This window comes from Haliotis rubra, unplaced genomic scaffold, assembly GCF_003918875.1.
Source record: "Haliotis rubra isolate DU_JTF1 unplaced genomic scaffold, ASM391887v1 Scf169, whole genome shotgun sequence".
NCBI lineage: Eukaryota > Metazoa > Mollusca > Gastropoda > Lepetellida > Haliotidae > Haliotis > Haliotis rubra.
In genome coordinates this window covers 694,525-708,265 of record NW_025765658.1, presented here as the reverse complement: position 1 = coordinate 708,265, position 13,741 = coordinate 694,525, and the positions used below count along the sequence as shown (strand labels likewise).

Sequence of the window (13,741 nt, the reverse complement as noted above, 5' to 3'; positions counted from 1 at the left end):
TTGAAAATGTTTTAACAGATGATCTCAATAACGAGTGTGACCTCCTAGGGCGATTGGTCAACGACTGTCATTTGCCGTCGCACTCGCCTTCCTAATTCATCCCAAATTGTGTTCAGTTGGGTTCATGTCTTAACAGGATAGCCAGTCCATGTAGCCAGCTTTTTTCACGCTTTATGACCAAATGCTTCACGTCAGTCGCCAAATAATCATCTTACAGCCGTGTGCATGATACAACAAGAAACTATAAAAAATAACACCACACCCCCGTCACAATTATTACCAATAATGTGGGTGTCACATTTCTAACTTTATGGAGCATATCAAGGTTACATATTTCATATAACATCTAGACTAATGATAAGTCTCTGAATATATATATAATTTTGATAGTAACAAACAAGCCTATTTAAATTGAAAAGGAGCCCAAGGGAGACCAGAGATTTAGAACTGAACCCGAGGAAATCTAGACTTGCTTTATTTAGGGCTTTAGCACTTGGTAGGACTTGGCAGTAGGGAAAATAATGTGGTTCAGTCACTGTGAGACAGACTATATAACCTGATACATTTTCCTCTGTTGTGCATAAATATGACAGAGGCATCTCTCGGTCCGTTTCGTGTTTCGCTCCAAAGTGGACAAAAGCAGGCGCCCAGGCCTGTGATCACTCCCTCTACACAAAACACACTACGTTGAAGCGTAGACACAGGCGTATTCAAATGGCTGTCGTCGAGACCACAATCACGCCCACATATTGAAGAGTTTACTTTATCAAGGGCTACATGATCTTATGTAAAGATGGCTTGGTATTTCAAAACCTGTTTCAGCTACACTGGGATGGGTATTTATATATCACATAGCAGGCATACAAGTACACTGCTCAAAAGCTCTTGAACGAACGTCTCCCACTGTCACATGTCACGGTGTATATCGTCAAAAATATCCCACCTACTGTCACTGATGTATGTCCTTGTGTATATCGTCAAATACACCCCTCCTACTGCCACTGAGATATGTCACCGTATCACGCTGAAGGCCGAGGTTCGATCCCCGGTGGAGGCACCTAGGTGGACAAAATACTTAGATCCACATTGTCTCAGTTCACCCAATTGTAAAATGGGTACCCGTCAGGATGCGCTGGCAATGCGAGTGTTCAATTTATTGCGCAATGTGCAGGATATGGGTGTCATATAAGCGACCTATTGCTACTGTTTTACATATTAAAGATAGTATGCAGCATAGAGGGTTCGGGTGATTCTGGCACAGTCAGGCTGGTAAGGCTCATCAGCAACAGGATAGCCAGTCCATGTAGCCAGCTTTTTTCACGCTTTATGACCAAATGTTTCACGTCAGTCGCCAAATAATCGCATCTTACGGCCGTGTGCATGATACAACAAGAAACTATAAAAAATAACACCACCCCCCCGTCACAATTATTACCAATAATGTGGGTGTCACATTTCTAACTTTATGGACCTTATCAAGGTTACATATTTCATATACCATCTAGACTAATGATTAGTCTCTGAATATATATAATTTTGATAGTAACAAACAAGCCTATTTAAATTGAAAAGGAGCCCCAGGGAGAACAGAGATTCAGAACTGAACCCGAGGAAATCTAGACTTGCTTTATTTAGGGCTTTAGCACTTGGTAGGACTTGGCAGCCCAGACAGCGAATGGGACTTCTCCCAGGAAGCACTGCCTAGTCGAACCCACCAAGAACTTTCCGGAGAATATGTAGACTCCCCAACACTGCAGCCTTCTGCATTACCCAGAGAGTCAGAAGGGCTGTGCTCCCAGTAGAGTACCCGGGCACTCTGCTGATCTGGGCCAAGAGGTCAGGAGGTACCAAACCAAGGGCACCGAGAACAATGGGGAGCCTGACGACAGTGTACTTGGGATCCAAGCGAAGTCTGCATATTTGGAATGCATTTCCTAAATCTTGCCGATCACATTGCTGTCAAATGAGACAGAAAATACAATGATATAAATAAATTCATTGGCTTAATCAAAAAGGACAAGATCAGGTTTGTTTGCTGGAATTCTTCTCAGACTGTATATGGGCCGATTCCAGAGAAGTTTGAAAACATCATTTTCCATGACGCCCTGGACATGATCAGGATCGTACCAGGGATGGACCTCAGAGTCAAAGCCACAGGCATGGCGAAGACAGTAGTATAAGCAACGAGCCACGCCATCATGTCTCTTAAGATATGCTGTTTGTGCCAAGGAAGGGTAACCACTGACAAGGTGTTGGACGGTCTCTGTAAATTCATTTCCCAGTCGGCATTTCATGTTAATATTTTCTTTAAGAATCACATTCTGACGATTACGAGTGGGAAGTGACTGGTCCTGAGCAGCAGAAAGGAAACCCTCAGTTTCAGATTTAAGACCAGCCGACTTCATCCAGGCGAAGGAGTGGGTAGGATTACTAGTCTGTTCCACACACTGCATGTATACACCATGCAATGTTTCTCAGAAAGCTTCTCCACAAATGACCGACTCTGGGCAGACTTGATGAAGGACTTCACCTGGCTTACTCCGATCGCTTTATCTTCCAGCAGTACATTGCCATCAACTGTTATTATGTTTTACAGATTAAGATAAACATGCAGCAGAGAGGGTTTAGGTGGTCCTGGCACAGTCAGGCTGATAAGGCCCATCATCAGTTCAGGGCCCTCGCCCCCTCTACACGCAGCCCAGACAGCGATTTCTCCCAGGAAACGCAGCCTAGTCAAACCCACCAAGAACTTTCCAGAGAATATGAAGGCTCCCCAACACTGCACCCTTCTGCATTGCCCAGAGTGTCAGAAGGGCTGTGCTCCCGGTGGAGAACCCGGGCACTCTCCTGATCTTGGCCAAGAGATCAGGAAGTACAAAACCAAGGGCACCAAGAACAATAGGGAGCCTGACGACAGTGTACCTGGGATGCAAGCGAGACATTTCAAAGGCGAGGTCTGCATATTTGGCATGCTGAATCTTGCCAATCACATTGCTGGCAAAAGGGACAAAAAAATATTATTATTAATAATAATATTATTATTATATAACCCTCCTTTTGCCACTGGGAAATGTCACAGTGTATATCGTCAAAGATATTTCTCCTCCTGCCAAGGCATGAAGTCTTTCTGTATGTCGTCAATGTTTACAGATATCGTATGATTATGTATATATGTAAAATATTTCTTTTTTTCTCCTCATGCCACTGAGAAAGGTCACTTTGCATATCGTCAAAGAGATCCCTCTTCCTGTCACTTACAGTAGTGTCTGTGTATATCGTCGAATATATCAATCCCAAAAGTATCTGTGTATATTGTCAAACATACCCTCCCACTGCCACTGAGACAAGTCTCTATGTATATGAATGAGAAGAGTTCTATGGATATACAACTTCTTTAAAATAATATGAGCTCATATTATATTAAAGAAGTTGTATATCCATAGAACTCGCCTCGTTGTTTATCACATCAAGTTCTAAATGCCACTGAGAATAAGTCTATGTATATCGTCAAAGATATCCCTCCTGTCAATTGCATATCGGCAATGATTATGTATTTCGTCAAAGTTGTCTCCTCTTTTCCCCCCCTTCTGTCACAGAAAAATGTCACTTTGTATATCTATGTGTATCGATGTGTATCGTTAATGATATCCCTCCTTTCCCCACTGAGAAAAGCCATCCATTTTGTATATCATCAAAGATATCCCCCCTAGTATCAATGGGAGACGTCTCTGTATAGCGTCAAATATTACCCTTCTTTTGCCAGTGAGAAAAGTCAGTGTATCCCTACTACTGCCACTGAAATAAGGTCACTGTATGTGTTGTTTAGATACATATCCTACTAAGTTGAAGGTGAAAGAATGCACTGCATGTAAACTCTAACACAAGCAGTCAAACATACACATAACTTTATTTGATTTTCTGGCCACAAATTATGGCTTCTACCTAATGTAATTATTAACATGGTAGCCTTGTGCAGATGAATGGCGATTTGATAGGTGGTTTGTACTCGTTTCAAGATAAACTGGGCCTAAATATGACGATTGTTGTTTTCTGGAGAACCTGTTTCACAAATTACTAATCATGTCCCAGGCTGTGACGACATGGGTCCAACATGTGAACTCTATCTTCTTGGAGCCTCCCGACGTGATTTTGAAATAACGAGTTGGTCTGACGCGACGTTAGAGAAAGTATAACGTCGTGTCGTGTCGTTACTTGGTGTTTGGGGGCGGTGGGGTAGCCTAGTGGTTAAAGCGTTGGCTCGTCACGCCGAAGACCCGGGTTCGATTCCCCACATGGGCACAATGTGTTAAGCCCATTTCTGGTGTCCCCCGCCGTGATATTGCTGGAATATTGCTAAAAGCGGCGTAAAACTAAACTCAGTCAGTCAGTACTTGGTGTTTGGGAACGGTGAACAGAAGCGTGAAGATGAACATTGTGGCTTTAATATGATCTGTCATGACAGTGTGATATCATGATAAATGATACAGATGTGTTCCATCTATATGTGACATTTGTGAAAATGTAGTTCCATGGTAAATCTCACTGATAACATTGTAAATAAATATCTAAATATGAATATTTGAGCTTTAATTTTGTTCATTCTTATGATTCACCCCTACTGTGGTCAATAATGGACCAGTCCAGCAATAATCCCCCTTATTCCCATCAAACCACTGAGACATGAACGCCCACATAGAGTATGAACTTTACATACCTAAAGTACTGTCGGAAATAGAAAAAACTGTATTTTCACATATATATCTACAATTTATGAATTTAATATGTAAAAGTGTGAAATATCTGGTAAACTAGGTTCGGCCTAACTACAGTCTCAGTGGTAGGGAGATAGGAAACGTTAAAAAAGGACATTACAGAGGAGAGATTAGTGAAGAAATGAGCAATGCGTTGTTTTTTTATGTCCAAAGCGACATATTTAGAACAGACCATGGCTTTATGCAAATAAGTGTGCGATGAGATAATTGTATTTCAAAGGACACGTTTTAAATGCCTATTTTGAAACTAGACTTGGCTTCATTATAAACGATAGCTGACGTAAAACGTAATAACTTTAATGCTGAAACTATTAAGGATGTAGCTGCCATGGAGCCTCACTATCACTATTAAAAGAAACAGGTAGGGGTCGTCTCAAAAGCAAAACCAAAACGAGTGTCACAGACGGTGGTTGGGGTCGTACTGGGGATAGAGATATCAGCTAAGATTAGATAATCCTTTAGGATAAATAAACTGGGAAAGTAAACGGCATGTCTTAATAATTAACAAATTAGATCCAGTCCTGTTGATGTTGGGGTGGTCTTGCCACCTATATATTTTGAGACATTTCATACGATAGTTGATTTAAGCTTTTCTATGGATATCATATTGTTTTACATATCTCAACATAAACGTTATGAAAGACGCGTAAGATGATAATCAATAGATGAGACATATTCAATACACATGAAAAAAGCATAAATTGTCTTTGAGATGACCCCTTGTTCCTGTAGGCAGCACGTGCATTTCTTGCCAGGTGAGTCGATGGTCGTCATACCTGGCTGAGCGACCTAATTGCCATCTATAGTCTGATGTATGGTTTTCAACAGCTGTTCGTATTTTTTCTACGTTTTGCCTGATTTTACGAGTAAACATGCATTTCTAGATATCCTATTACACATCCCACTGAACGCCCAGTTAGGCCGATGTGGGTTATTTCAACATATGCTACTTGCAGTTGTGTAAATTTTAGGGATACAGAGTAACAGCCTAAAAACAGGTTTTTCCTATTTTCAACAGTACTTTAGTTTAATAATTTTAGGCCATGTGGGCTGACACCATTCCGGAAATAGCTACGCCACGGATGACTTGAGAAGCGTCTCGCATCATACATATGCTTCTGTCCCCGTTTTCAGTCCGGTGTCTCGTTGTCAGTCTTTGTGATATGTATATTAGAAAGCAACACGGAGTAAAAACGCATTAAACATACCTCCTTATCCACGGACCGTATTATCAAACACAGTTAGACGTTCATATCTGTGTGTATTGTTGCTGACGGAGATGCTGTAGTATTTTTGTATGTATTTATTATTTCCAAAACATTAAGTTAAGAGCCCGACCTTTAAATATCGCTGATACAGAAACACATGCATGCCTCACTTAACAGCGCCGCAAGAAACGTACATTCTCTTTATGCAACACGGCCTTGTTGATTTTCATTGTTCAAATAAACACGTCGCAACAACAAACACAGTGATATCCATGTACCCACCCATGGACAACGCCCTATTAATATTCAACAACATTCACATTTCAATATCAGCGAACACATTAGTCAAGTATGTATTACGCCCTAGTCAGTTCCTAGAAACTTATGTTGAAAAGCGTGACCCTCGTGTTGAACTCTATCCCGTTTCGGCGTACATATATACGGCATAAAAGCTTTGTGTGTTCACTGCACCAAGCTTTGTGTGTTCACTGCAACAACAACAACCTGTAATGCGCCTCATTTCTTGTGGTGGTGTCAAACCGCCGGTTTCTGATTCAATCATATGTACCAACATAGACCCCTTGCAGTCACTATACTAGCCCACGCCTACCATTGAGAGAGAGATAGAGAGAGAGACAGAGAGAGAGTGACAGAGACAGAGAGAGAGACAGAGACAGAGACAGAGACAGAGAGATTATTTTATTATTGTCACGCAGATGTTTACATAGAGAGAGATTATTTTATTATTGTGTCATGCAGATGTTTACATAATATATAAAATCTTCTGTATCACATATGAAACATCTGCCCGGCCTTTACAGGCCTACGATACACATAAAATCCATAAAACATTGCATAGATAAAATATATCCCTATACACACATAGTAAAACTTAGAGATAAGATGGATGGTGTAATATCATATGTTATAATAATTTTCTTCTTTTAAACATAAGTAACACTGAAGCAGCTAAGGAATATACTAGGTTATCACATTCCATAATAAAAATTACGTCAATTCAATGTAACAACAGTGTTGATCTACAAAGGCCACTTACTACGACCCGTTCAACTTGGCTTCGTTTGCGATCTCAACAGATGGATGCATGTTTTCATCAGTGCCCCATGGTTATTCAGACATACCCCAACAAATTCTTATGGCTCAAGAAAAAAATGTCTCAAAATATTCCGAAAGGACACAAGGACATGTGATCTCGGCCAACAGCCTAGCGGGGCAACAGGTCACCAGAGTAATTCTCGGGAAACATCCACGGTGGCAAAGAGATAGTTATATACTATTATCAAAGTGTACAACATGGCAGCAATACTAATGGACCAGACAATCCAGTGATTTTAAACACAGGTATTGGTTGATGACTATCCATTCTAACCATGATGTTCACGGGACATTTTGTCCTGTTTATATCTTATATCATTATTATGTTTTACAGATTAAGATATACGTCAGCAGAGAGAGGATGGATGGCCCTGGCAATCATGCTGGTTGATGACATTATATAGGTTACCTTGCCGTCTCAACCTGCAGCACTGACGACAAATGGAATTTCTCCCAGGAAGCAAACACACCAAGAACCTTTAGGAGAATACTTATAGTTGGAATTTTTAGTCAAATGTCAGGAAACATTATTCTTCCCATAAACTATATATCTACACGTTCATACAGTTGTTGTACAGTACACAATCAACTTTTGTATCTTTTCTGAAAAAGAAGCAACTTCACGTTTATCTTGTGTATGTGGCGCTTCACACCATGCTGTTGTTGGATGTTTCCTGCTACTGCATCATAGTATATCATTGATCATTTAATCTATATGTTTGTTAGGACAACATGACACGTGAGATTATCTTGTAAACTGTTTCCAGAGATATTCGACTTCTAAAGATTGACCCAGGCGATTGTGCTAATGTATATATACTCTACACGTTCACATGGCCGTGCAATTTTAGTTATTGATTACGTTACAGTTATAAGCACGCATGCTACATTAAAATATTCCTACCGGCGCGTTTCTGCTGTACAACGATTTCACGAGTTATCATGACACGCAGTCCCTGAGCCTTTCGTCGACACACACATTGGAGAGAACTCCCCACATTACTATTCTTAGTGAAAACAAGGCAGATTCGACGTTGTAATAACTGTGTCAGCGAGAAGGTGATACCGGTGAACAAAGCACGGATACGATTTTATATAATATATAAGCCAACGTAGGCGGGACGCGATAATTCTACTCTGCAATGAAACATGTTACAGCAGCCCGTCAGTCAATAGTTTTGTACTCCTCTAGTGTGAAGTCATAATCCCGTCAGTCAATAGTTGTGTACTCCTCTAGTGTGAAGTCATGATCCCGTCAGTCAATAGTTGTGTACTCCTCTAGTGTGAGTCATGATCCCGTCAGTCAACCCTTGTGCACTCCATTAGTGTGAAGTCATGATCCCGTCAGTCAATAGTTGTGTACTCCTCTAGTGTGAGTCGTGATCCCGTCAGTCAATAGTTGTGTACTCCTCTAGTGTGAAGTCATGATCCCGTCAGTCAATAGTTGTGCACTCCATTAGTGTGAAGTCATGATCCCGTCAGTCAATAGTTGTGTACTCCCCTAGTGTGAGTCGTGATCCCGTCAGTCAATAGTTGTGTACTCCTCTAGTGTGAAGTCATGATCCCGTCAGTCAATAGTTGTGTACTCCTCTAGTGTGAGTCATGATCCCGTCAGTCAATAGTTGTGTACTCCTCTAGTGTGAAGTCATGATCCCGTCAGTCAATCCTTGTGTACTCCTCTAGTGTGAAGTCATGATCCCGTCAGTCAATAGCTGTGTACTCCTCTAGCGTGAAGTCATGATCCCGTCAGTCACTAGTTGTGCACTCCATTAGTGTGAAGTCATGATCCCGTCAGTCAATAGTTGTGTACTCCTCTAGTGTGAAGTCATGATCCCGTCAGTCAATCCTTGTGTACTCCTCTAGTGTGAAGTCATGATCCCGTCAGTCAATAGCTGTGTACTCCTCTAGCGTGAAGTCATGATCCCGTCAGTCACTAGTTGTGCACTCCATTAGTGTGAAGTCATGATCCCGTCAGTCAATAGTTGTGTACTCCTCTAGTGTGAGTAATGATCCCCTCAGTCAATAGTTGTGTACTCCTCTAGTGTGAAGTCATGATCCCGTCAGTCAATAGTTGTGTACTCCTCTAGTGTGAAGTCATGATCCCCTCAGTCAATAGTTGTGTACTCCTCTAGTGTGAAGTCATGATCCCGTCAGTCAATAGTTGTGTACTCCTCTAGTGTGAAGTCATGATCCCGTCAGTCAATAGTTGTGTACTCCTCTAGTGTGAGTAATGATCCCCTCAGTCAATAGTTGTGTACTCCTCTAGTGTGAGTCATGATCCCGTCAGTCAATAGTTGTGTACTCCTCTAGTGTGAGTCATGATCCCGTCAGTCAATAGTTGTGTACTCCTCTAGTGTGAGTAATGATCCCGTCAGTCAACCCTTGTGTACTCCTCTAGTGTGAAGTCATGATCCCGTCAGTCAATAGTTGTGTACTCCTCTAGTGTGAAGTCATGATCCCGTCAGTCAATAGTTGTGTACTCCTCTAGTGTGAGTCATGATCCCGTCAGTCAATCCTTGTGTACTCCTCTAGTGTGAAGTCATGATCCCGTCAGTCAACCCTTGTGTACTCCTCTAGTGTGAAGTCATGATCCCGTCAGTCAATCCTTGTGTACTCCTCTAGTATGAAGTCATGATCCCGTCAGTCAATAGTTGTGTACTCCTCTAGTGTGAAGTCATGATCCCGTCAGTCAACCCTTGTGCACTCCTCTAGTGTGAAGTCATGATCCCGTCAGTCAATCCTTGTGTACTCCTCTAGTGTGAAGTCATGATCCCGTCAGTCAATAGTTGTGTACTCCTCTAGTGTGAAGTCATGATCCCGTCAGTCAATAGTTGTGTACTCCTCTAGTGTGAGTCATGATCCCGTCAGTCAACCCTTGTGCACTCCATTAGTGTGAAGTCATGATCCCGTCAGTCAATAGTTGTGTACTCCTCTAGTGTGAGTCGTGATCCCGTCAGTCAATAGTTGTGTACTCCTCTAGTGTGAAGTCATGATCCCGTCAGTCAATAGTTGTGCACTCCATTAGTGTGAAGTCATGATCCCGTCAGTCAATAGTTGTGTACTCCCCTAGTGTGAGTCGTGATCCCGTCAGTCAATAGTTGTGTACTCCTCTAGTGTGAAGTCATGATCCCGTCAGTCAATAGTTGTGTACTCCTCTAGTGTGAGTCATGATCCGTCAGTCAATAGTTGTGTACTCCTCTAGTGTGAAGTCATGATGATCCGTCAGTCAATCCTTGTGTACTCCTCTAGTGTGAAGTCATGATCCCGTCAGTCAATAGCTGTGTACTCCTCTAGCGTGAAGTCATGATCCCGTCAGTCACTAGTTGTGCACTCCATTAGTGTGAAGTCATGATCCCGTCAGTCAATAGTTGTGTACTCCTCTAGTGTGAAGTCATGATCCCGTCAGTCAATCCTTGTGTACTCCTCTAGTGTGAAGTCATGATCCCGTCAGTCAATAGCTGTGTACTCCTCTAGCGTGAAGTCATGATCCCGTCAGTCACTAGTTGTGCACTCCATTAGTGTGAAGTCATGATCCCGTCAGTCAATAGTTGTGTACTCCTCTAGTGTGAGTAATGATCCCTCAGTCAATAGTTGTGTACTCCTCTAGTGTGAAGTCATGATCCCGTCAGTCAATAGTTGTGTACTCCTCTAGTGTGAAGTCATGATCCCTCAGTCAATAGTTGTGTACTCCTCTAGTGTGAAGTCATGATCCCGTCAGTCAATAGTTGTGTACTCCTCTAGTGTGAAGTCATGATCCCGTCAGTCAATAGTTGTGTACTCCTCTAGTGTGAGTAATGATCCCCTCAGTCAATAGTTGTGTACTCCTCTAGTGTGAGTCATGATCCCGTCAGTCAATAGTTGTGTACTCCTCTAGTGTGAGTCATGATCCCGTCAGTCAATAGTTGTGTACTCCTCTAGTGTGAGTAATGATCCCGTCAGTCAACCCTTGTGTACTCCTCTAGTGTGAAGTCATGATCCCGTCAGTCAATAGTTGTGTACTCCTCTAGTGTGAAGTCATGATCCCGTCAGTCAATAGTTGTGTACTCCTCTAGTGTGAGTCATGATCCCGTCAGTCAATCCTTGTGTACTCCTCTAGTGTGAAGTCATGATCCCGTCAGTCAACCCTTGTGTACTCCTCTTGTGTGAAGTCATGATCCCGTCAGTCAATCCTTGTGTACTCCTCTAGTATGAAGTCATGATCCCGTCAGTCAATAGTTGTGTACTCCTCTAGTGTGAAGTCATGATCCCGTCAGTCAACCCTTGTGTACTCCTCTAGTGTGAAGTCATGATCCCGTCAGTCAATCCTTGTGTACTCCTCTAGTGTGAAGTCATGATCCCGTCAGTCAATAGTTGTGTACTCCTCTAGTGTGAAGTCATGATCCCGTCAGTCATTCTTTGTGTACTCCTCTAGTGTGAAGTCATGATCCCGTCAGTCAATAGTTGTGCACTCCTCTAATGTGAAGTCATGATCCCGTCAGTCAATAGTTGTGCACTCCTCTAGTGTGAAGTCATGATCCCGTCAGTCAACCCTTGTGTACTCCTCTAGTGTGAAGTCATGATCCCGTCAGTCAATCCTAAAAATTGTAATATTGCTACACATAAAAGGGGATATGGTTCTTGAAATCCCTCTTATCATAGTGTTCATGAGCGCCTTTTGTGACTTCACACCTTTAAGCTCAGATGTATTTACCCATTTTCCTAGTTCTGGTGGATAGATTAGTAGAGTGGAATCGTTATCGGTATTAAACGATACCGTTATATCAGATTATCGTCATTCCCGAAGCTTAAGTTAAACTTCTTGTCAATATTACCTCGTTCTGACTTAGCATATCAGAAATGTCGATTTTTGTGGTTAAAGATCTGCAAGCAGGGGAGCACGATGGCGTCCGTTGGAACCTCAACGTCTCTTACCTCAACGTCTCTTACCTCAATGTTAGAGATATGTTATCATTAAGGACTTTCAGCATATGGTTTATTGTTTCCTGTGTATACTCCAGGTAGCATTCGCTTTCAATTTTCACATATTGTTGTGTGGGATAGTGGTGCACAGACTTGGAAACCAAATATTGTGAGAGATAGATAAAACCCGGATGGTAAATAATGGGATTATTCCGATTCTGTTTCCTCATCCTTGCCAACTACTGAAAAAAGACCTGACCATTTCATTCTGCTATTTAGAGTTACTTTTTTATGACCTTGCGTATGGACAACTCTGTCATTTCACCTGAAACGTTCAGAATGATCAGTCTTACCTTGAGGCTGCCCGGCAACCAGCGACAAGGAAACCAGAGTCGCGATCCAGTGAGGATCCATTCTGAGAGCCCTGCTGTGATGACACTTGTGGTGTATACTTCGTTCTCTTGGAGCGGCCACCCTAGACCAGCTAGGGTATCTTACGTTGACTAAGGTGTTTCAGGTGTATATATACCTGTTCTGCAGGGTACTCCTAGTGGCTGAGCAAGGATCTCAATAACAGGGCTAAGGAGGCGTGTGATTAACAATAGCTGGTAGGGGAACGTACCTCACGTGACAGGCCAACTCCCCGGGTAGGCCCGTGGATAAAAGTGGGAGGGACCCATCAGTGGATAATGTTTATGTCGAAAATCAACTGTCAAATATGATGACTAAAGAGAAGTCAACGGTCATCCCACATACTGATGAGTAAAGTTTTGGCTGGGATAGATTGATGCTGTTCATTATATGCATATAACTTGTGCGATGTCTAGAATCCGGATGGAAGCTGACCACACCTGGATGATCTCTGACCGCCGGTGACTACACCCATTCGGCGAGCTGCTCCGTTGCTGTATTGTTGTGTTATGAAGGCGCCACCCGTGAAGGCTGTTATCGGTGTTATCTTGGGATTTTATGGAGTCGGCCCGATCTGTCGACAAATGAAAAATATGATGTTGCTAACCGTCGACAGAATAAAAAACCCGGAGCGTCGACATCGCGTGGTCAACATACCGTGTCGGTGTTAATTTGAATGGTTGCTTAGTGATTTGCAAGTGGCTATGGTGGCTATGCTCGTATCATGGGTAAATGAATTAAATTAATTATAGAAAATGTCTTTTTAACAATTTGTAAGAGAATTAAGATTGCAAACAGGCTATTATTTTACGTTATGCGAGTGGAAGAATTACCATTTTGGAGTTTAACATGGATTTGGGTATATATAATAGATCATGAAAATGTTGTTACCACCGTCAAAATGGCAGAGTAGGCTTTGCTCCAGAGTAATAATAATGTGTCCATTTATATAGCGCTAAACTCCACACTAGGTATGCTCATAGCGCTAACAATCAAGGCACAGCACATTATTACCCCGGATAACCCAAGCTGCCTGTTAGGCGCTAGAAGGTTATAGTCATATGACTTTTTTCCACCGGGTACCCATTTTCCAGCTGGGTGAACAGGGACAATTTTGAACAAACTCACTTGTCTAAGGTGAGACCACATGTGTCACCTGTGCTTCGTTGTGGGGCAGGACTCAAGTCCTAGAAACTCTCAGGAGTCAAGCTGCCAAACACGGTCACCCATCCAAGGACTCTCCGAGCTCGACGCTGCTTAATTTCACCGATTTGTGACCTGAGCTTTGAGCACAGGAACACCACTAGTACAAGTACAAGTCAGACAACAATACTG

At 42.3% G+C, this 13,741-nt stretch overlaps 1 protein-coding gene across 1 annotated transcript in view; it reads right to left on the bottom strand.

Annotated features, from left to right (window-relative positions):
* The window catches only part of LOC124272343, a 262,002-nt gene extending 248,605 nt beyond the window's left edge, over positions 1-13,397 (bottom strand). The window contains 1 exon segment of the mRNA XM_046707518.1: positions 12,349-13,397. Coding sequence (XP_046563474.1) covers positions 12,349-12,409 — 61 coding nt within the window. The 5' untranslated portion in view covers positions 12,410-13,397.
* Positions 13,398-13,741: the final 344 nt, after the last annotated feature.